Below are 23,440 nucleotides of genomic sequence, written 5' to 3'. Positions count from 1 at the left end.
AATGGGCTTAGAACCCCCAAGAGCCCCTCAGGAAATGGGCCCTCAGATGGCCCCTCGTGGCTGCTCTGTGTTTGTGTCCTGCCTGTGGCTTTGTGTCCAGGCCTTTGCTTTTTTGCCATATGGGTGGAGCATGGTATGGGTTTTGAATTTTATTCCTTTAGAGCACTTATGGGTTATCGTCCCCTCCCCCTTTCCTGAGTAAAAGATGTTTTCTCCATTATGTTCCCATTTGCTGCTTCCGTCTCTGCTCACCATAGTGTTCAGAGCAGAGCCCCAGGCACCTGGGGCTTCTGCTTCTCCCAGCTAGCATTGGAACAAATTAACTGCTGCCCTAAGTGCAGCAAATGGGGGTGGTTAATTAACTAAGAATGTGACACCCTGAGGCCACAGCATTGGTGTTTATAGATTTTAAGTAACAGGCGACAAACAAGTATTCTTAATTGTAAGCTCATTAAATATCAAAATGGGTATAGTAGCTAAAAGCTTTGACTTGTTTACTGAAAAACAGCTTCCAAAGCCATTGACCAGCTTTGTAATTTGCTTACCCTTGTTCCCTTAGTGTGAGTCCTGATTCCAAGCCATAAATCTCCCTGTCACATGAAGCTAGGTCCTCTTGGGTTCTCAGTGTGCATTACCTGGCCTCGTCATGGATTCGTTTTGGGGGGAAAAAACTAATATTGATCGAAGGCTGACTATGGGCCAGGCCCAGGACTGTGGCGCAAGTTGTGGGGAGGATGAGTCTGTAGGGGGGCTGCCCTAGTTTTGCCTTCAGTCTCTCCCCATCTGATCCAACCTGAACACTCACCAGAGATGGAGTCACTGGGTTGCCCAGTTCCCACCAAGACTGTTGTGGTCTGGTGATTAGTGCCTTTGTCACCTTGCCCTGACCTGTCCATCCATCCGCCAGACCCCCTGGGTCTGGATGATAAGACCGGTCATGTCTGGAGATGCCCCTTCTGTGAGCATTCCCCTTTCTACTTCACCTACCCCCACGCTGCACAGCTCTCTCCTTGCTTATTAGGGCAAGAATCTTCCCAGGAATGGTGCCATCACTCCTTCAGTGCGTCACGTGCTGTGTAGAGAGCTCTATTGGTGTCATCTCCCATAGTCCCACAGCGAGATTTTCCAGGAAGTTTTATTCAGATGCTTTATAGAGCTCAGGAAAATGAGGCTCAGAAAAATTAAGGAGCTTGTCTAAGGTCACCCAGCTTGAGAGGGGGAGATTTGAACCCATATCTCTACAGCTCCAAGGCCCATTGTGTTAACTACTCTTCTACTCCAGATATGTCCGAGGCTAGCCCACAGAAGTGTATATGGCAGAATCTGAAACAGCCCCACTGGGTCTGTGTCCTATGTCTGCCTGCAGTCAAGGTGGGGTAGACTTGCAGTGAGAAGCGATCAGTCTACCCTGGGGTTAGGAAGGGGAAAATGACAGCACATGAGGGATTGTGACATTCAGATCCATTTCAACCATACTGCCACCAAAAGTATTAGCTTTCAATTGCTGCTGTAACAAATTATCACAATTTAGTGACTTAAAACAACACACATGCATTATCTTACAGTTGTTGAAGTCAGAATCTCAAAATGAGTCCTCCTTGAGGTTAAAAGCAAGGTATTGGCAGGGCTGGCTCCTGGAGGCTCTGGGAGAGCTCTGGTAGAGAACCAATGTTCTGCCTTTTCCAGCATCTACTGCCTACATTTCTTGGCTTATCAGTCCCTTCTGTCTCCATCTTCAAATCCAGTAGTGTTAGCATCTTGAAATCAATGTTGGTCTCTCTGCCTTCTATTTCTGTGGTCATTTTTCCTCCTCTGACCTTCTGAATCCCACTTAGAAGGACCCTTGTGATTACATTGGGCTTATCAGGATAATCCAGAATAATTTCCCCATCTCAGGATCCTTAAACTTAATCACGTCTATGTAGTCCTTTTTTGCTGTCTGTGTAACGTAACACAGGTTCTGGGGATTATGATGTAGACATTTTATTTTTTATTTTTTTGTGGGGGTTATTAGTCTGTCTACCACACAGTAGAAAGAAAAACTCTGTGGGCTAGCCTGGGCACACCGTTTCTGATGGGGTTTCTGAGGGCCCAGGAGCAGTAGGCGCGTTACTTGAGTGTGAACTGGGTGAAGCCTGCTAGAGCACCTGTCTGATGCAGTGCCGGGAAACCATGCAGTGGACGACTTACAAGAGCGAAAGGTCTTGCAGTGTACACGGAGCGGGTCCTTGCCATGGAACAGAGCGCTGCGCTCTGTGGCCTTGGAGCTCAAGGACCCGGCATCGTGACAGGGGCTTTTAGTCTCTGATTATTTGTGGAATTAGAAGTTCTGTTTTTCATGTGCCCTGGCAGAAGTGCCATGCTGGTCAAGTTGTGGGATGGATTATCATACCTCCATCAAGTGAGTATGCAGGCAGATTTCTGTGTCAGAGACCCAGTATGATGGAGCTCTACCAAGGTGGAAAGCCTATGGCAGGAACAGGACCTGGCTGATGGGAAGGGCATTCTGGAATATTGGAAGTGCTCCAAAACATGGACTGAGCAGTAATGCAGTGCCTGGAGGAGTCTGGCAGGTAGGGAGGGAAGTGGCTGAGAAGAGAGGCAGAAGCCACATCAGGAAAGTTCTACAAGAGACAGGGAGCTTGGAACAGAGGAATAAATGGCAGATTTGCACATTAGATCACCTTGGTGGCCATAGCCCCTTAAGATCAGGACCCAGGTCTGTTTCAGGGCCAAGTGCCCAGCCCAGCAGGGCCTGGGTGCAGGTGGAGTGCTCTGTGGGTAGTGAATAGATGTTGCATGCAAGCCTCACTGTCCTTTGAGGCCAGCTCACTGGGCCCCCTTCTGAACAGCTCTGCAGGCAGCACAGACCTTATTTGGAGGGATTTAGGTTCTTATCTGCACGATATAGCACATCTCATGGTGTTGGGCTTCTTTCCACAATACATCGCTCATTGCAAGTGCCCGGTAAATACCTGTTAAAAACATTCTGCTATAGGGGTGCCTGGCTGGCTCAGTCTGCAGAGCCGGTGACTCTTGATCTTGGGATCATGTGTTCGAGCCCCACATTAGGTGTAGAGATTACTTAAAAATAAAAATCTTTAAAAGAAAAATATGCTGCCGCAGAAATATGGGGAGAAGAAGAACAAAGTGTAAGCTGACAGTCCTACAACTAAGGTGACTGGTCTCACTGACCGGTCATAAGAGTCCTACGTGCTACTAAATGAAATGCATTTCCTTTTTGAAAAGCCTTCCTCTACAGGGTTTCATGTGGGCCTCCTCAAACCCCTTTCCCAGGGGAAAGTCATGCAAATTATCTTTTTAGGAAGATAGTTGAGGAGGCTGGGACCATGTGGAGTGAAGTGGTTTGCCCATGGTCACCAACAGGAGGATGGAAGGATTAGGTACGTATCTTGGCCCCTTGCATTTTTGTTGCCCTCCCATGAAGCTCCCTTTCCCTCCCTTCTAGTCCAGTTATCCTTACTTCTTTCAAGCTTCTGGGGTGTGCTGTCCTCCCCCCTCAACTCATCCTTTGTGCGGTGCTGCCTGTGGTGTTTCAGAGGCTGTGTGCTTTCTTTTGGCTGGTTCTTCACCCGAGCTACGTATGCCTTGTGTGTCACACTGAGAGTTCTGGGAGGGTCAGGGTGTGATTTGAAATTCATCTATGTACTTGGCGTGTGATCCACATACCCCATTAGTCTTCTTTGAAGGAATGAGTCACTTTGCTCTTGAGGACAGGGACAGTGGCTGTTTTGTTCTCCACTGTGCCTAGCGCAATGTCTGGCTCATAATAGATGGTGGGTGATTTTATATCCTGGGGCTTCATAAGCGAGGAGAAGGCTGTGGTTTGGGTGTCTTGGGTATTTCCTAGGGGTTGTGGGGGGGATGGCATTGTCTCCTGCTTGGTTGTGCTACTCCGGTCTTGGCCATCTGGAAGTTGGGCATCCTCTGGTGGCGCCCTAGAGGCCTTGTCCCTAAGGAATTGTGGAGGCATTTAGGATTTTCATAAGAAAACCACCCTTTCCAAAGTGTTTCAGCTCAGGGGAGGAACTCCAGAATCTTGTGTACGTGGGAAAGGGAGGATGGAAACAGGAAAGCTGGAGAAGGAAGGTGCGTCAGGAAGAAGGGGAGCCCCAGTAGATCATGGGCTAGTGCTCTGCATTGTTGTAGATTTCACGTTAGCGCTTATTTCTTACTTGAATTAGAATCTTGGTGTGTGCACGTTTGCGCATGCGTGCCGCCCATTCTATGCAGCTGTGCCTTCCTGGATCTCCATGTTTATCTGAGCTCAGGGATAGAGTTTCAGTGGGCATGGCTGGCTTCAGGATAAGCAGCGTGAACATGCCTCCAGCATATGGATGTGATGGGATTGTGGCCCAAGACCCTGGGCTCCATCAGACGGGTTCTGCACATTGTGTCTCAGTGTGACAATTGCCCATTAAATACCAGGCTGCCGGCATATGGTTTTCCCCAGCATCCCCTCTGTTGAGTGGAAACTTTAGCTGTGTGGTTAGAATATTTTCCCATCATTGAGCATTTCAGAATTAACTGTTTTTGGCGAATTCTGCAATTAACACTGAATGGCACATTTGCTGATTATTACAGAAACAGTTAAACCAGCCAGAGTCGGCAGATCTGTAGCTGCTCTTTCCCATGATGGATAAGTGGTGGGTTAGGAAAAGGTGGGGCGATGGGAGGATTCCGGTGCTCCCTCTGTGGATGTTGTAATTAAAGTGGGGAGTCTGGCAGAGTTGTTATCCCTGCTATTAAGAGTGCAGATGGCTAACAGCCACATCACCCAGAGTTAGAGTTAGCCCTTTTAAAGTCTTTTTTTCTTTTTCTTTTATGATCCACCCTCTATATTCCAAGCATAGGTATGGATGCAGTGAAGAATTTTCTCATTAAAAGTAATGGCTTATTCCCACACTCATTCCCGGTCTTGGAATGAGAAACCTGTTTCCTTAGACTTGAGGAATTGCCTATCTGTCGTGGCTTAATAGAGGTTTTGGACGAGAGTGTCTGGTAGGCGAATTTTATAACCAATCACTGCTCAAAGTGGATCCAACTGGAAGGGCTCCAGCTGGCAGCTCATGGTCTCTCTCCCAATTTTACTGTTAATGAATTATTATTTAACCCCCAAACACAGAACAGCGTGCTCCTATTGTCTTAGGGGAAGTGAGTGCTCTTGATGCTCTTGGCCTGGAAGTTAAGAATCTTCTTGGGCTGGAGGGAGGTTGGCAGCCAGTGGGGGAGAAGGGGCCCGGGGTGGGTGGGAGGAGTGGTAGACATTGCTCAGTGACTGGTATGACCCTGGGTCTTTGCAATCTTGTGTACATTTTGACTCTATGGGGATGTGTGCTGGAAAAGCAAATTGGCTTCTCTCCTCATCACGTTCTCTTGTTTTCCCACAGGGAGTGGGGCCGGCCAGCAGAAACAGCGGGCTGCACAACATCACCTTCCGATATGACAGTAAGTAACTGGCTTCACCACTGGAGAATGGAAGCGTTTCAGTGATCTGAAGCTTACAGAGCTGTACTTCATCAAGGACCCCGCGGTTCCTGGGGTGGAGGAAGTTTAACCTGCGCAGGTTAATCGATAGAGCTAAGGGGGCTAGTCTCAATGATGCTGCTCAAGTATTTGGGAGCTTAAATAGGTCAAGTGTCCACCGTTTTGGGAGAAACTATGTATGGAGACCTACCCTGATGTCTCCAAGACATAACCATGTCCTTATGAACAAAAGCAGATGCCTGGAGGGGCCCAGCAGCGGACAAGTGGATGATACTGCTCAAGTGGGGGGATTCTAGGGAATAGTAGGGACTGTGGCCAACTGGACAGCCCAGGTCTGGTCCGAAGGGAGCACTGGCTTCTCCATTCCTCCTCCTTGGGGCCTTGCCTCTAAGTGTAGCCAGCTGTGATTTGCAAGAAGAAAGAGAAATTGGCATTTTTTTGTTTGTTTGAACATTTTTTAATATTAGTATCTATTTAAACATGTTCACCAGCCCAGAGTTGGGGAAGTGAACATGTGTCCCAGATTGGCCCATGGGTCTCCAGTTGGCCATCTCCGCAGGCCTGGCTTCCACCTCCAGTGTCCTACCTGTCACTGGTGAGCCATGGCAGGCCACTGGACTTGTCTAAGCCTTAGTTCTCATGTGCTGTAAAATAAAGGTTAGTTTCTTCCTGAGCATCGTGTTGAGGCTTTAATGAGGTAATGCTTTTAACAGCTCAACTTAGTTGGCCTATGATGTGCACTCAGTAATTGATACCTGCCAATATTAGAAGTCATTCCAGCCGGAATGGGAATACAGCATCTTTTTGGCCCTTTCTCTCAAGGAAGTGTGGCTTTATCTGGCTGAATTGTTTCCTCAGGGCAGGGTGGGGTGCTTTTTTTCTGATTAAGCATATAGAATTCCCCCTCAGCAGTGCTTTCATGGTAAGAAGGTAATTATATAGAATTGTGAGCATTTTAGCCTTATGAGCCATAATTTATACGTAAAAATGTTAACAAGAGGAAGCTTGACTCCTGTTCAGTAACTCCTGACATTCAATTCATCTCTGGCAGAGAATTATGAATCCGTGTAAGTGATGGGTGTGGGTCACAGGGAGGCCTCTGAAATGATCACTGCGAAAGCAAGATTTTTGAGGTCGTGTATACAATCTAACAATTTTGAGATACAAATATGTGTGTCAAATTTATGCCCACAGTTGCTGACTTGAGTACTTCAAGTTAACCAGTGAGGACTTACATTTGAAACAGATTTCACATCAGTGGTGTGTGCATGCTCTCTGGGTAAATGTTAAAATGCTAATGAAAGATTTGCAAGTCCATGATACTTAATTCAGCTAAGTAAAGACATGTGTTAGAGATCTCTCTTTGAGCTACAGAGTTAATTTCTAATATATGCTCTTGGTCCTGGCTGATCTTGTATTACATTCAAGAGTTCAGAATTTTCTGGTCAGCTGCAAACAAGTATTTGCAGCTCTAATTTAATATGGGGTTTTGTGAAAGAGGATCTGTACCTGTAAAACTTAAAAGTATCTTATTATTTTCTTCATGAGACTAAATATTTGGCCCATGTGCGTGATGCCTGTTTCTTCGTCATTATTTTCTTTCTTATTCTTCAGCATTTAATTAGAATTTAATTCGCAACTCAGATTGACTCCCAAGACATCTGAAGCTCGGTTGCATTTTGGCAGAATATCATTTGGGCATAATTTTTTGGTAACCAGAATCCAAAATGTAAGAGTTCCTAATAATTGGATCCAGGTTTGTGTAAAAAATTTATTCATTGTTTTCCACTGAAAGGATATTTCTTTCTTCCGCGAGGAAGTTTCTATTACTGCTTCGTTGACTGGTTACCAGTTCTGTTTGAAATAGCTAAGAACAAATTACCAAGTTTTTCACCAAAAGCATAAAACTACAAAATCTTATTTTTCTACTCCTTTGCCATTCAATGTTACAAAGAAAGAGAATGTCTTACCCTTAAGTCAAAAGCAAATTTTGTAGGTCTCCATGTCTCCTTTCATGTTGCTTTTCTCGTTTCTCCTTCAGGCTCTGAGGGGGTAATGGCCTGAGTAGGTTGTAATACATTTTCTCCATTCTTAGACGTCATATTTGCATAATTATATTTACAGAAACCCGGTGAGTGCTAATTTTGGCATTAAGAATGAACAAAGGAAGAAAAAAACTGATTTGCTCTTATTCGTGCCTCTTTTTCTAAAAGCTATTTAAGTCAGAGGTTTCAATAAGTAGAAATGTTTGAATTGGGGGCACCTGGGTGGCTCAGTTTGTTAAGGGTCTGACTTCGACTCAGGTCGTGATCTCAGGATCCTGGGATTGAGTTTCAGGTCAGCCTCCCTGCTTGGTGGGGAATGTGTTTGTCCTTCTCTCCCTCTGCCCATCCCCTGTTCATGTTCTCTCTCTCTCAAATAAATAAATAAAATCTTACCAAAAAAAAGTTTGAATTTTGACAAGTATGATGGGATCTTGTCTTTTTTTTTTTTTTTTAAATGTTGGGAATGTAGTTTAAGCCAGGATTTTTTGCAGACTGACTACCTCGGATTCAGAACTTAATATAGTAATCACCTCTGTGTTGAGGCTAGAATGGCAAGAGCCATGCATGAGTCATCCGAGGCTGCTTTCTGTCCTGACCCAGGGCTGGTCAGCAGTGGAATCCAAAGCCAGCCAGCTGGTCTCTTAGCTGCAAAATGTTTCCTCATTTGTACAATGTGGGTGTTAAACCAGATGTTTAAAAAAAATTTTTTTTTCTCTCCTAAAATTCTCTTCTGCACCCAGAGGACACATGTTAAATGCTTTGGGAGTCCATTTTCATTAGAAGTAGAATTTGGTTTTTATTAATTATTAACATCTCTTCAGAAGAAGTAATACTGAAGTGTAGAGGTGGCTGCTTTTTAAGCAGATGGAGTTTATGGAACAGGTCCACCTAGAGCAGGTAGGCAAGATGGCGGGCCCCAGGCAGTGTGGGAGCTGGGAGTTGCCAGAGTGGGAGGGGGTGCATTGTAGTGCATGTGTGGTGAACTGCAGTAAGAAATTTTAAAAGGAGGAATATTATGTGCACATTGGAAGGCTTAGAAGGATATGTTTTAGAAGCTGGTAGTAGTTACCTCTGTATGGTGGGAGGGCATGGCTGACTTCTACATTTTTCTTACGTTCTTTTATTATTTTCAAATACCCAGGGAACGTTTTTAGTCATAAAAGTGGGAAATGCGGGGGCGCCTGGGTGGCTCAGTCAGTTGAGCATCTGCCTTCAGCTCAGGTCATGAGGGCTCTCTGTTCAGCGGGGAGTCTGCTTCTCCCTCTCGCTTTGCCTCCCCCCTCTGCCCCTCATACTCTCTCACACACTCTCTCTCAAATAAACAAATAAAATCTTTTTTAAAAATGGAAAGTGTAGGGGCACCTGAGTGGCTCAGTAGGTTAAGCCATTGCCTTTGACTCAGGTCATGGTTTCAGGGTCCTGGGATCGAGCCCTGCATGGAGTTCTCTGCTCAACAGGGAGCCTGCTTCCCCATCTCTCTCTCTGCCTGCCTCTCTGCCCACTTGTGATTTCTCTGTCAAATAAATAAATAAAATCTTTAAAAAAGGGAAGTGTGTGGTGTGGTGTACAGCAGGGCAGAGGGAGTGGAGCAGATTCACTGAGCCTAGAAAATACCCCTGACTGCTTCACCTCAAAGTAAAATACCCTTACTTCAGAGGCATCATGAGTCGGTTTGGACATTTGATGGAACTGAGGACTTTTTTGGAGCATGCACCAATGAGAGTTTTCCATTTTAATCATTGAGAAGGAAATGGAGATGAAGCAGTGTAAGAATCATGAGTTGGTATTTGGCAGGGATGGCTGGTGGTTCTCCCTGCATGAGTGGCTACAACAGCCCTCGGCTATTCTCTAGTGTCCCATTCTGAGTCTGGTTGGAAGCTTCCGGGACCTTTTTAGGATCCTGTAGACTTTGAAGTTTTCTTTAGCAATACCAGGTATCACAGGTGCCCCCGTGGTCATGGCTGTGTTGACTGCTGGCAGTAGGTAATGAACTCACACAGTACCAGAGAGTTGGTCTTCATTGTTTGAGCAATGTGGAGCTCTTTGAATTTGGTGGGCATTGTGGGTATCTTTGCTAACACGTGGTGTCTGGGAACAGAAGTTTTACCTTCTAGATGCTATTAATGTTGAAGGTACCTTTGCTCGTTGAAGGTACCTTTGCTCGTCAGGAAGTCAGTTGGTCACTTTTGTAGGTACTAATTGGATTGTTAAACTGTCTTGCAGTGAGCCACGCCCCCGTGAATCTCATCCTGCTTCCTTTTCCTGCTCACCTTGCCTCCAGGTTTCTTCTAAAAGCAGTCCCCAGACTATTTAGTCATTTGTTTTGTTTCAGATTACTCTCTCATGCTGCAAACAGATTGAATCAATGTACATAAGGATGGGTTTAGGTAAAGTATCATAATAGTAAAAAAGTCAGTGCCAGGGGCACCTGGGTAGCTCAGTGGGTTAAAGCCTCTGCCTTTGGCTCAGCTCATGACCTCAGGGTCCTGGGATTGAGCCCCACATTGGGCTCTGTGCTCAGCAGGGAGCCTGCTTCTCCCTTTCTCTCTGCCTGCCTCTCTGCCTACTTGTGATCTCTGTCTGTCATATAAATAAATAAAATCTTTAAAAAAAAAAAGAAAGTTAATGCCAGATACATAGTCAAATTGTGTATGTGTGGACAGATACAGTCACACTGTATGTGATCCTCCTCACACTGTCCTAGAATTTCACTCGAAGTGTGGTTAACGGGGTTGGTACTACACCCACTACGGCATATTATATAGTTCTCTGACCAGTCAACTTTGATGTCCTGTCTGGGCTTTTGCAGCGCTCGTCTTTAGACAGAATGGATTTGGCCACCTCCAGGCAGCTCTGTGTAATTTGAGAGAACCATGAACCTCAAAAAATAAATGTTTTAATCTAACTGTTCTTTGATCTCCCAACGCTCCAGATTGCACCACTTACTTGAATCCGGTGGGGAAGCACGTAATTGCTGACGCCCAGAACATCACCATCAATCAGTACGCTTGCCATGACCAAGTGGCAGTCACCATTCTTTGGTCCCCAGGTGCTCTCGGTAAGTGGTCAGATAGAGTCCGCCACGTGGCCTGTGTGGGTGGTGACCAGTGCAGGGGTCCCAGTGTGACAGCCTCCAGGAGCTGGGCAGGTCTTGAACTAAGTGTAGCTTAGGTGTGCTTGGGCCCAGATACACTACCTGCTTTGTTGCCAGTACTTGCTGGACATGCACCGGGCTCCATGCTGGGCCTCACGGCTCATCTTTTATTCACTTGGCTGTTACTGAGAGAGATGTAGGTTTGCAAAATGATAGTGTGTGGTGATGAATCACATTGACCCCTTGGCCTCTGGGTCTCAGCAGTAGTCAGGGGACAGGAGACCTGCACAAGAATGTAATGGCTTCAGCATCCAGCATTGGCCATCTCTGTGCCCACATGGATATCCAGGCAATGGCACATGCTGTGAGTTTTCAGGAATATCCAGTTTTCATAAAACCCCCTGATATCATTTTCTTAAAGATTTTTATTTATTTATTTGAGAGAGAGAGAGAGCACGTGCAGGGAGAGGAGTAGAGGGAGACACTGACTCTCTGCAGAGCAGGGAGCCTGATGTGTGGGACTTGATCCCAGGACCCTGGGATCCTGACCTGAGCAGAAGGGAGATGCTTAACTGAGTGAGCCACCCAGGCGCCCCCCATAAAATCACTTTATTTGTTTAAACCATGTAGGCTGGAAAAAAACAAAAACCCAAAATGAAGAAACAGAGAAAAGCAAACCCACATTGTCTGGCCAGATTCTGGTTAGGGCAGAGTCTGCTATCCCCTTTAACAAGCTGATGATACACCAGAGAGGATGCGCTAACTGGGCGTAGGACATGGGCAGGGCTTATTTGTTCAGATGGGCCTGGGTGCGAACCCAGATTCTACTTCTTTTTTTTTAAAGATAGAGAGGAGAAAGGGGCAGAGAGGTAGGTAGAAGAAGACTTTTTTTTTTTTTAAAGATTTTATTTATTTATTTGAGAGAGAGACAGTGAGAGAGAACATGAGCGAGGAGAAGGTCAGAGAGAGAAGCAGGTTCCCCGTGGAGCTGGGAGCCCGATGCGGGACTCGATCCCGGGACTCCGGGATCATGACCTGAGCCAAAGGCAGTCGTCCAACCAACTGAGCCACCCAGGCGTCCCCCAGATTCTACTTCTTACAAGAGGCCTCTAACCCTTGCTGAGCCCTGCTTTACCATCTGTAATGTGCAGATGATTGCCTTTTGGTTTGTGGTAAGATTTCCAGACACATACACATGCAGTATATTTCTAGAAAGAGCTTTTTTCTTTTTTTAGAAGTTTTTATTTAAGTAATCTCTACACCCAGTGTGCAGCTTGACCTCACAACCCTGAGATCAAGGCTTGCATGCTCCACTGACTGGGCCAGCTGGCTGCCCCTAGAAAGAGCTCTTAAAAAAATAGTAGCTGTTGGGGCACCTGCATTGCCTAGTCTGTGGAACATGTGACTCTTGATCTTGGGGTTGTAGGTTCAAGCCTCACATCGAGCGTAGAGATTACTTTAAAATAAAATCTTTAAGAAAAACACAAAATGAGCGGGGGAAAAGTGGCTACAGTTATCATCATCAGAACCTGGTCCTTGGGGCGCCAGGGTGGCATCTCAGTCATTAGGCATCTGCCTTTGGCTCAGGTCATGATTCCGGGGTCCTGGGATCGAGCCCTGCATTGGGCTCCCTGCTCGGTGGGGAGCTGCCTCTCCCTCTCCCACTCCCCCTGCTTGTGTTCCCTCTCTTGCTGCGTCTCTCTCTGTCAAATAAATAAGTAAAAGCCAAAAAAAAAAAAAAAAAGAAAGATAAAAGAACCTGGTTCTCAATCCTATTCCTTTAACATTGCCACTGAATCTTAGAATTTAAAAAAAAAAAAAAATCTGGCTAAGGGAAAAGTACAATAAAAGCCTGGATTTCTTCATCTGAACAGGGTAAATCTCAGAAAAATCCGACTGTAGGAGAGGTAAGTGCAGAGCGAGGGAGGATAGATCAGACCCCCACGGGCCTGACTCACTTATCCATGTAAATACCTCTGGGTCTGAATGCAGCGGGTTTTCCAAAAATAACATTATCTTAACATTTAAAGATAAAAACATTCTCTGTGGATAAACGGGAAGTGGTCACTCCATGTACGGCTGCACAGCGGAGGGGCTGGCCTGACAAATTGCAGGCTCCTTTAGAATGAAAGGAAGGGACATGAGCGTGTGGTTGGAAAACTAACAGGTGGAGTGGTGAGGGCAGAATGTGGTGCTTTTCATGCACCGTGATTTGTGGGTGGACAGGTTCTGCTTCTCGGAGGTTCTTTCAAGTCCTGTCAAGGAAACTTGCTGGGAGACGGAGAAGCATTCGGGGTAAGAGCACCAGCTTAGAGCCAGACACGGGCAGGGTTCGAGTCCCACATCTGCTGTTTAATTCCTTTGTGATCCTGGGCAAGTCCTTCAGGGTCTCGATAGCTGTTTCCTCATCTGTCAAATGGGGATAACACTTTCCTTCCATGGATGTTAGGAGGATTCCTGGGTTTTAAATGATGGAGAGGAGCAAATAAGTTTCCTCGTCGGAAGCTACTGTATGAAGTTGCTACACATGGAACTACGAGGCATTCAGGGTGTTGTGATAAAGGTGTCCCTCTGATGTAAGATTTACACTTGCTGCTTCTACCCCCATCCCCACCCCCACCCCAGACTTGGAGTAGTGTTTTTTCAAGCTGGTCTTTTAAAAATAAGGACTACAACCACCCAGTCCCACCTCAGCTAATGATTTTTTATGAAACTGAAATGTACAGCCTTGAATCCTATTAATTACCCAGCTTTTGTTAAATAGCAGCTCTGGGGACATGGCATGAATTAAATCTTAGTATAAATAATAAGGATTTGTTCAACTTCTTCTTTTTTTTTTTAATCTCATAAGGGAAGTTCCTGTGAGATCTGCTAACTGGTCACTGGTCAAAGACCTTGGTTCTTGTTAGCATGTCTGAATCTTGGGCTGTGGGTTGGCTGGCTTTTACCCTCACAGGAAGCTTTGTACTTGAAATGCAACGTGGCAGGCCGTACCAGCACATTTTACACTGTGACCCCTGAAAATGTGAAGCTCTCATTGTGCCTCCTTTGCCCTACTCACCGGAAAATATATGTTCTTCATCAAATAATTATAGGAGGGGAGAACCTGTTCAAAAAAGATTTCCCTGTCCTTTGCCATCAGTAATTGTCCCACCTGGTTAATTGCATCCTATGTCATTACTTTTGCCCTGTGGGGGGAAGGGTTGAAATTGTCTCCTTGTGTAGTGTTCAGAAAGAATGCGAAATCGATACCGCGCCAACTGAGGCCGGCTTCGGGGATCTCCAGCTGCGGTTGGACCGAGGCAGTTTCCATGGGATGCAGAGTGCTGGGGCTGGCTCTTGTGATCAGCAGAGCTAATCCTCAGGTGGCAGGAGGTTGGGCTGGCGCCTTTCAGCAGCACGGTGGGCGTCTCAGGCCTCTGACGGCTGTATGAAGAGCACACACTGGGCAGCCCTTGGGTGTCTGCCTTTCAGGCCTGATTAGAGCAAGAACTGCTTTGTAAATCACATAGGCATTCTAAACTATTTAATCTCAAGCCTAGGAACCCCTTGGGTGCAGACATACACTTTGTTGGGAATTTTGTGCATGATTCAGTGAACCATGCCAGCAAATACAGGACAAAAACTTAAAGCAGAAACATGGTTTGGGGGGAGTCGGGTCCTAGTCAGCAGTGGGAATTATCATCAGCCAAATACACCCCATCTGATGACCTAGAAATTATGTATTCCACGGTAGGCTTTTAGGATGAATTGTGACTTGAGTCTAAGCATTTGAACCCTGATGTCACAGAGGCAATGGGCATTTGTGAAATGGCTGGCTGCAGTAGAGCTAATTAATTTTCTCTGAAATCACCTGGCCTGTCCCAGAGGAATGCAGGGCACGCGGTTTTCCTCCCTTAAAACCCGGATATTCAGGCCGAAGTTAGAATTCCTTTAACTCTGTTGTGTAGGAGGAAAGGAAGGTAATCTGGGAGGCAGGAAAAGTGTGTTCAAAGGTAATTAGGTTCGCTTTTCATAAAAGAATTCTGCTTTGCTTAGGCATCGAATTCCTAAAAGGATTTCGAGTAATACTGGAGGAGCTAAAGTCGGAGGGAAGACGGTGCCAACAACTGATTCTAAAGGACCCAAAGCAGCTCAACAGTAGCTTCAAAAGAACCGTAAGTCACACGCACGGAATGTGCTCCTGAAGACACGCCATTGTTCTGGGGGTCACGCCATGGTCTGATTGAACGTCTGTGAAACTGGAGAAGGAGGAGCTGTGGGGTCTGCCCCTCCTGCCAAGGTGGGCGAGAAATAGCTCGACAACACCTCAAGCCTGCTCCACGCCCAGAGAATCTCTCCAGCACACACCTCTCGGGTTACATGTCCTGGAAGGTGGGTTTGTGCTCTCAAGAGGGTGTGAGCTCTTCCCCACCAGCTCTGAGGTTCCACATTAACCAGCCGTGGCTTCCCTGCCAGAGAACAGGCAGCACTGCCGATCTTTTATTCCCGTTAAATGTGGTCCTGAAAACAGACCCCCCAGGTCTGGAAGAGTGTGTGGGTGACTGTCAGGGAGGCCTGAAGGTCTGGTGTGTAGGTGGAGGGTTGGGTGATTTCTTCATGATATCGTGTCTGTTTTTATTCCCTTTTAGGGAATGGAATCTCAACCTTTCCTGAATATGAAATTTGAAACGGATTACTTTGTGAAGATCGTCCCTTTTCCTTCCATTAAAAATGAAAGCAATTACCACCCTTTCTTCTTTAGAACCCGTGGTAAGTATGGCCTGCCTGCTAGGTTCCCATCGTGAAACTGCTCCTGACCCCAATGACTTTTGGGGGCGATATATTGAAGAGCCCACCAAATACTAGTGTGAAACCAGCATGGTGAGGACAAAAGTATCCAGAAAAGCAATTCTTAGAAGTTCACCTGACCTGAGTTGCCCATTGCCAGCTGGTTCAAGAGTAGACATGATGCTTGATTTTTTTTTTTTTTTAAATGTGTGGGGGGTGCAGCTGCTGTAAGACAACCATAAATTAAAACCATTTGGGGGTGGGGGAGGACAAAAAAGTAGCAGTTGATTTTGGAGATGAAGGGTAGAGCATGAAATAATTCCATCTTTTTTTTACCTGTTATCAGGAAAATGGCTTCTGTGATTGTCTGTTTTCAGGATTACATTAAGACAGTCAAATCAGTAACCCTGAGATTGCCTCTTTCTAGAAAGTTTGTTTAACATCTATGTATCAGGCCCAGTTCTAAATGCTTTCTTTCTTTCTTTTTTTTTAAGATTTTTATTTATTTATTTGATAGACAGAGATCACAAGTAGGCAGAGAGAGAGAGGAGGAAGCAGGCTCCCTGCTGAACAGAGAGCCAGATGCGGGTCTCGATCCCATGACCCTGAGATCATGATCTGAGCCGAAGGCAGAGGCTTTAACCCACTGAACCACCCAGGCGCCCCTCTAAATCCTTTCTAAATACTGACTCCGTTTACCCCCATCCCGACCCTTCAGAGAATTTAATCCTCCCATCTCCACTTATTAGATGTGGAGTTACACCGCCAGACGTTAAAGAGCCTCTGGCCGGGGCTGGGAATTGAACCCAGAAGTCTGACTGTGGGTCCACACTCTGCAGCCAGCTGTGCCGCCTTCCCTTTGCCGTCTGTTCCGCCCGTGCTGTGGCGTGTCTTTCCTCAACCTGAATCTCCGCTTTCAGATTCGGTACCCAGGCCTCCCGAAACCTGCAGCTGTTCCCTCGTGCCTTCCTGGTTGGGCTTTCTTGTCTGGCGTTCCCGGCCCGCGGGCAGTCCAGTGCGACAGCCCTTCCTGTGTCCTCCCACGCGAGGTTGTTCTGTTCTCAACTCCGGAACTCATACTCTGGTTGTTGTCTTTTTGCCTGCCTTCCTTCCTTCCTTCCTTCCTTCTTTTTTAACTATAGTTTCTGTGCAGCGAAGTTATTTTATAACACCTGGTCTCATTTTCTGAATTAAAATAGGATTCCATAGGGCAAAGACTATGTGCATGTTACATCTCAGTGCCTGGCATATATAACCAATTAGAGGATTCGGATGCATTTATAAAAGCTCACTTTGATCAGAATTAACACAGTTTAAGGTTAATTTTTCCCGTCGGAATCAACATGTCTGTTTGGAGGTGAGGCGGAGGCAGAAGGTGGAATTTTATCACCGTTTCGGTGCCCTGGGATCTGTGGAGGCTGCCTTGTTTTTCTTGGCGTTGTGTGGCCATTTGCCGGGGGGTTCTCCCTGGGTGAGCAACATGGCATCCTGGACCAGCTCTTGGGCCTCTCTTACTGTTTTATTGTCACATTTAAGCCCTGCTTCCAAGCCCTTTTGGTTTGGTGCTACTACCTGGTAGATGTCTCGATGCCATTTTTAGACTCCATCAGAACATTTGCTAGCGAAGGTCACAGCCATCCAGGACAGTTACCAGCATCACTCCAGAGTTCTGTTGTGCCTAAACCCCCGGACAGAGGAGCAGGGGCTGGCTTTATTTCTGTTCACAGCTAAACCAGAGTCTGTGGCAGCAGCCTGAACACAGTCCTCCTGCCCTTGGCTGCTGACCTTGAAACTCTGTCATGCTTGACAAGCTTCAAGAGTCTGGGTGACTTGACACTGTTTACATTTATTTGGCATAAAATGAAGCGCATTCATATTTTTATGTTGTCTGATTTAAATTTTCATGAGCAATAACTACACTGTACTGAAAATCATTGCTGAATTGGCGTATCTTATACTTTTCCCCACACTACCCAGCACCATGTATTTGTGTTTTATTGAACATCCAACATTTTTATTTTATCTTATGTATTTTATTTCGTCATCCAAGAGGATGAAGAAAATGTCAAACTGTGTGGAAACTAAAACTTTGCGTCTTTCTTCATAGCCTGCGACCTGTTGCTGCAGCCGGACAACCTGGCCTGTAAGCCGTGTAAGTAGAGCTGGTCCCGTCCGTCAGGTCCTGCCCGCAAGGCGGTGTCGGGGGGGCCCCTAGGTGCTCACTCTGGTCCTTCCTCCTCCCAGTCTGGAAGCCTCGGAACCTGAACATCACTCAGCATGGTTTGGACATGCAGGTGTCCTTTGATCCCGCGCCACACACCTTTGGCTTCCGTTTCTTCTATCTTCACTATAAGCTCAAGCATGAAGGGCCTTTCAGAAGAAAGACCTGTAAACAGGTGAGCTGCTGCTGTGCGTACATTCAGGAACACTGCATTATTTATTTATTTATTTTTAAAAGATTTTATTTTTTTGGGTGCCTGGCTGGCTCAGTTGGTTAAGCTACTGCCTTCAGCCCAGGTCATGACCTTGGAGTCCCATAATCTAGTCCTTCATCGGACTCCCCCCTCTCATGCTCTCTCTCATTGGTTTTATTTTTATTCTCTTTATTTTTTAAAAGATTTTATTTATTTGAGAAAGAGAGAGAGCACAGAGGGAGAGGGAGAAGCAGACTCCCTGCTGAGCAGAGAGACTGATGCAGGGCTCGATCTCAGGACCCCGGGATCATGACTGGAGCCGAAGGCAGACGCTTAACTGACTGAGCCACCCAGGTGCCCCAATATATGTTTTAAAGTGACCCCTGTGCCCCTGGAATTTGGATGGTTCGGCGTGCAGATGAGGCTTTATCTCAGCAATTGGTAGATAATCCAGAATGTTAGGTCTCAGGGACAACCGTCACTCTGCGGTTATCTACACACCTGCTATCCCACGGGGGATGAGACCTGGGAAAGGTATTACCAAGGAACCAAAAGAATTAAGTATTTCTAGTTCATTCTGCTCTATTTTATTTTATTTTTAAAAGATTTTACTTATTTATTTGAGAGAGAGAGTGAGAGAGAGCATGAGAGGGGAGAAGGTCAGAGGGAGAAGCAGATTCCCCATGGAGCTGGGAGTCCGACTTGGGACTGATCTCGGACTCCGGGATTGTGACCTGAGCCAAAGGCTGTCGCCCAACCAACTGAGCCACCCAGGCGCCCCCATTCTGCTCTATTTTAAATATTAATTGGGTGCTCACTGTGTGCCAGTCGCCATGTTTTATGCTGATTGAATCCTTACAACTCTATGCAACAGAGGCTGCTGTCACCCCCACTCTACAGATGGGTAACCCAAGGCTCCGTGAGGTCATCTGGCTCGCTCAAAGTCACACAGCTAGTCAGTAGAAAATCATATCTTGGAGCCAAGGCACTAAGATTTCAGGGGCTTACTGATTGTACACATAGACCAAAGTTAAGTAGAAACTCAACAACCAAGTTCTTAAAATGAGGGCTGTCAGCAAGAGGGGCAAATGTCTTGTGGAAGACCACAGGACCGGGGCGCCTGGGTGGCTCAGTGGTTAAGCCACTGCCTTCGGCTCAGGTCATGATCTCAGGGTCCTGGGATCCAGTCCCGCATCAGGCTCTCTGCTCAGCAGGGAGCCTGCTTCCTCCTCTCTCTCTCTCTGCCTGCCTCTCTGACTACTTGTGATTTCTCTCTGTCAAATAAATAAATAAATAAAAATCTTAAAAAAAAAAAAAAAAAAAAGACCACAGGACCGGCCTCTAGTAAGCACCAAGAGAGGTTTTTGGTCATGGTAGCAGAACCTAGCACCTTCCTAGATGTGCTTCTGTCCTGTTGAGTTTTGCTTTCCTGTGGGCTCTCACTTCTGTCCTTGACCTCCCGTCGAAATTACAGCGTATAAAATATGCACAAACATGGGCAGGTAATTTCTTTCCTCACCCTTTCAATAAGTAAAGGGTATTCTAACTAGGTTCCTTGTCTGCAAATGAAATAGTCCTGCTGAGGGCCCCACTAAGTACAGACTATGACAGGGGTCCTGAGCTCTCCTGGGCTTTCCTATCAGAGTGAAGGTCAAATCCTGGGCGCAGTTAAACAGGGTTGCTTAATGATCTAATTGATGTATTCTGAACATGGTCAAGACAGGTGGCAAGTGTCCCTCAGCTCTGGGAGAAAAGAGAGGTCCGGATGACCCTCATCTAAGAAGTGAGTTTTTAAAGGGTTGGTGTTGTTTCTTTGCAGGAGCAAAATACAGAGACAACCAGCTGCCTCCTTCAAAACGTTTCTCCTGGGGATTATATAATTGAGGTATGTATAATTCAAGAAAGTCCCATTATTAATGCTACAGAGTGAATCTAGTTCATGAAGAATTCCGACTGTTTACAACACCAAAATTTCAAGCCATTGAAGGTAATGCATAGTTGTATTTTTACATAGTCCTCAACATGCTTTTTAGAAAGTTTATACGTAATCAGTCTTTGATGTTTCTCTTTCAGCATTTAAAATAGTTCATATAAATATTCTTATGAAACCATATAGTCCACATAACCATGGTTTAGAATTTCTATACAGTATTCCTTTGTAGGAGAGGAAGAAATTCCTTCTTTCCTCTCTGGGTTCTTCCAGCTGGTTTAGGAATTAAATTGACATGAGACAGATTAAGGGGAGAAAAAAACCAGTCTTACTCAGTGCGCACAGAGGCCCCAAAATGAAATTGAAACCCAAGGAAATGACAAAGGCAGGCACAGTTGTTATGCTTTTTGGACAAAGAGATAATAAATTTGTGAAGAATTGACAGGATAAAGAAAATAGATTTTTGGGAGCTTTAATTAGGAAAGGGTTCTAAGTGGAATTTAGACTGAGTTAATAAATTAGACAAAGAAGTAACAAGGTTTGTTTCTACATTTCTCTCGACTTTAAAGTCCCTATCTCAGAAAATTAAGGATGTCATTTTTACTTAACAGGGAAGTGAGGGTATTTGTCAAATGGGAGATCTATTTCCTGCTTTCAGGGGGACAGAGGGATGGTCTGAGGGTCCTTGTACTACTTCTTTCTCCAGTAGTTACATTACAAAATATTTATTAGTAGGCCATTGTGTTACCTACTACGGCAACCTGCTCTGGGCCCCTACTACAAAAATATCTTTTTTAAAATTTAGATTTAAAAACTTTTATTTTTATTTTATTTAAAAATTTTACTTATTTATATGTCAGCAAGAGAGAGAGGCAGTCATAGGGCAATGCAGGCTCCCCACTGAGCAAAGAGCCTGACTTGGGACTTGATCCCAGGACCCTGGGATCATGGCCTGAGCCAAAGGCAGGCATTTAACCAACTGAGCCACGCAGGTGTCCCTAAAAACTGTTAGTTAAACAGAAAGGAAAAGTTCTGCCCATTATATCTGCCTGTACTTCTCTAGGTTTCTGCTGACATTTTCAATATCCGTATACATGAAGTTCTAAAATACCACTGAAAAAAGCAAGCAAATGATAGTATTTTTCCTCTTTTATTTTAGATTCCTTTTCTAGTATCAAACATACCACAAAAATAGGAATAAAAGAAAAATAGAAAAGGAAATGAAAAATTTGTTCACAGCCCTGCTATTTAGAGACGGTGAACATGTCTTAACGTTTTGGGAGACACACATGTTGTATGACTCGGTAGTAGTTTGTGGTTTTGAACAGACACACCCGCCGAAAGCATCAATGGCGGCCCAGTAAAATGAGCGACAGGATGCCATTATAATGGAGGATTGTTAGAACGTGGAACTCACTAGCTGAGCTCACCAGTGAATGAACAATGTTTGATTCATGGAAGGTGATGAGGTTGAGAGTGTTGAGTTGGTAACGCGGGGATTTATCTGATTTAATGTCTAGTCTCTCAGCTCGTAAACGAGCCTAGGCATCCGCTCGCCGTCCTCCTGCCCCCGCACTGCACTGTCCACGGATGGAAAAATGAATGAAATCTGTTGAGATGTTATTGCTTCAAAAAAATAATGATACAACATCCTCTGTTTTGCAGCTGGTGGATGACACTAATACAACAAGGAAAGTGATGCACTATGCCTTAAAGCCAGGTATGATTTTTTTTTTTTTTGCGTGAAGTGTTGGCTCTGGAATACAGTAGACCATGCTATTTGATACTTTCTGTACTTCATGGTTTAGAAAATCAAAACACAGCATTTGAGTTCTTCTCTCTTTTTTTTTTTTTTTAAAAGATTTTATTTATTTGTTTGACAGAGATCACAAGTAGGCAGAGAAACAGGCAGAGAGAGAGGGGGAAGCAGGCTCCCTGCAGGGAGCCTGACGCGCGTCGCTCGATCCCCTGGACCCCGAGATCATGACCTGAGCTGAAGGCAGAGGCTTAACCCACTGAGCCACCCAGGCAACCGAGTTCCTCTCTTTTAAAAGATGTCCCCTCAGGGGTACCTGGGTGGCTTGGTTGGTTGAGTGACTGAGTCTTGACTTTGGCTCCAGTCACGATCTCAGGGTCGTGAGATCGAGCCCTGTGTCAGGGTCCGTGCTGAGAGTAAGGATTCTACTTAAGATTCTCTTTCTCCCTCTCCCCCTACCCACCTCACTCTTCTAAAAATAAATTAATAAATAAAAATGTTTCATCAAAACAACTTTCCTTCCATCCTAATGTCGATGCCTGGAAGACGGAGGCCAGTGTGGTTGGTGTGTATGTGTGGGTGTGTGTCTATGTGTAGCTGGGACCAAATAGTCACTTGTCCTTGGAAGAAAAGTGGTGGGAGGTGAGGTTTCCCAGGGCAAAATTCTCACAAGTATTTACTGTCCGAGTGACTCTGTTGAATAATATTTTACATATTCTTTAAAAGGAATCCTTTTATAAACACCAGACCAGTACTAACTAGAGAAAATGGTCAGGGCTCCCAGAACCTGTTACACTGCTTATGTTTAAAAAGAGGAAAAGAGGGGTGCCTGACTGGCTCAGTCAGTAGAGTGTGGGACACTTGATCTTGGCGTTGTGAGTTCAAGCCCCACATTGGATGTAGAGATTCCTTAAGAATAAACTCTTTAAAAACAAAATAAGGGGGGCGCCTTGATGGCTCAGTGGGTTAAAGCCTCTGCCTTCAGCTCAGGTCATGATCTCAGGGTCCTGGGATCGAGCCCCGCATCGGGCTCTCTGCTCAGCGGGGAGCCTGCTTCCCCCTCTCTCTCTGTCTGCCTCTCTGCCTACTTGTGATCTCTGTCTGTCAAATAAATAAATAAAATATTAAAAAAAAAATAAGGGAGAAAAAAAAATTCTCTTTGAATTTGTGCTGCTTAAGTTTCAAGCCTTGTCTTTGACATTTCCCAGCACACTCCCCATGGGCTGGGCCCATCAGGGCTGTTGCCATCACTGTGCCTTTGGTTGTCATCTCGGCATTTGCAACCCTCTTCACCGTGATGTGCCGCAAGAAACAACAAGGTATCTCTTTGCGTGGTGTGTTCCCCCCAGTTGGGCAGGACATCAGCTAACAGGGGGACCCTGGGAGTCCTTGGGCCCTTGGCCCACTGCACCCCACTGTGCCCCCCAACCAAATGGGAATCTGGGAAGCCATGTGGGTCCTGTAGTTCCTAGCATTAAGATACTTGACTTTTTAACCACAGGAGCTATGAACATGAAGCCATAATTCTGTTCCCAAACTTAGGGTAGTAAATTCAAGAACATAAACGAAGCCTGAAAGTATGAGCGACGGGAGAGGCAGATGTCGGGAGCGAACTTTTTAGGGAGCTTGGAAATGTTTTCTATCTTATTCTGAGTGATGATTACACAGGTATATACTTAGATTAAAGCTTACTGAGACTACTTTTAAGACTTATGCACTTTACCTTTGTAGGGTTTTCTTTTGGTTTTGCCTTTTTTTTTTTTTTTAAAAGAAGGTCAGCTCTGTTAGTGCTTAATTGGGCTGGTAGGTACACTTGATTGCAAGATCTGCTTCTGGGTGCTCTCCACTGACCAGAGTGGTCCCGATAGTTTTCTCGGCTTACCCAAGCTCATTTTCAGGTGAACAACCCATTTTGGCCATTTG

General features: G+C 45.5%; 1 protein-coding gene across 3 annotated transcripts in view; it reads left to right on the top strand.

Annotated features, from left to right (window-relative positions):
- IL17RD (interleukin 17 receptor D) overlaps positions 1-23,440 on the top strand; it is a 66,803-nt gene that overhangs the window by 37,383 nt on the left and 5,980 nt on the right. For 2 of the 3 annotated variants that reach the window (XM_032323014.1, XM_032323007.1), the window contains exons 2-10: positions 5,412-5,469; positions 10,486-10,611; positions 14,686-14,804; positions 15,279-15,399; positions 17,525-17,569; positions 17,662-17,813; positions 19,651-19,716; positions 21,427-21,481; positions 22,726-22,836. In XM_032323014.1, the coding sequence (XP_032178905.1) occupies positions 5,412-5,469; positions 10,486-10,611; positions 14,686-14,804; positions 15,279-15,399; positions 17,525-17,569; positions 17,662-17,813; positions 19,651-19,716; positions 21,427-21,481; positions 22,726-22,836 (853 nt within the window). The remainder of the gene's footprint in view (positions 1-5,411; positions 5,470-10,485; positions 10,612-14,685; positions 14,805-15,278; positions 15,400-17,524; positions 17,570-17,661; positions 17,814-19,650; positions 19,717-21,426; positions 21,482-22,725; positions 22,837-23,440) is intronic. The other variant, XM_032323024.1, reaches the window with a different exon arrangement.

This window comes from Mustela erminea, chromosome 1 (assembly GCF_009829155.1).
Source record: "Mustela erminea isolate mMusErm1 chromosome 1, mMusErm1.Pri, whole genome shotgun sequence".
Lineage (NCBI taxonomy): Eukaryota > Metazoa > Chordata > Mammalia > Carnivora > Mustelidae > Mustela > Mustela erminea.
The sequence above is the reverse complement of the archived record's forward strand: the minus strand, read 5'-3'. Positions and strand labels throughout refer to the sequence as shown.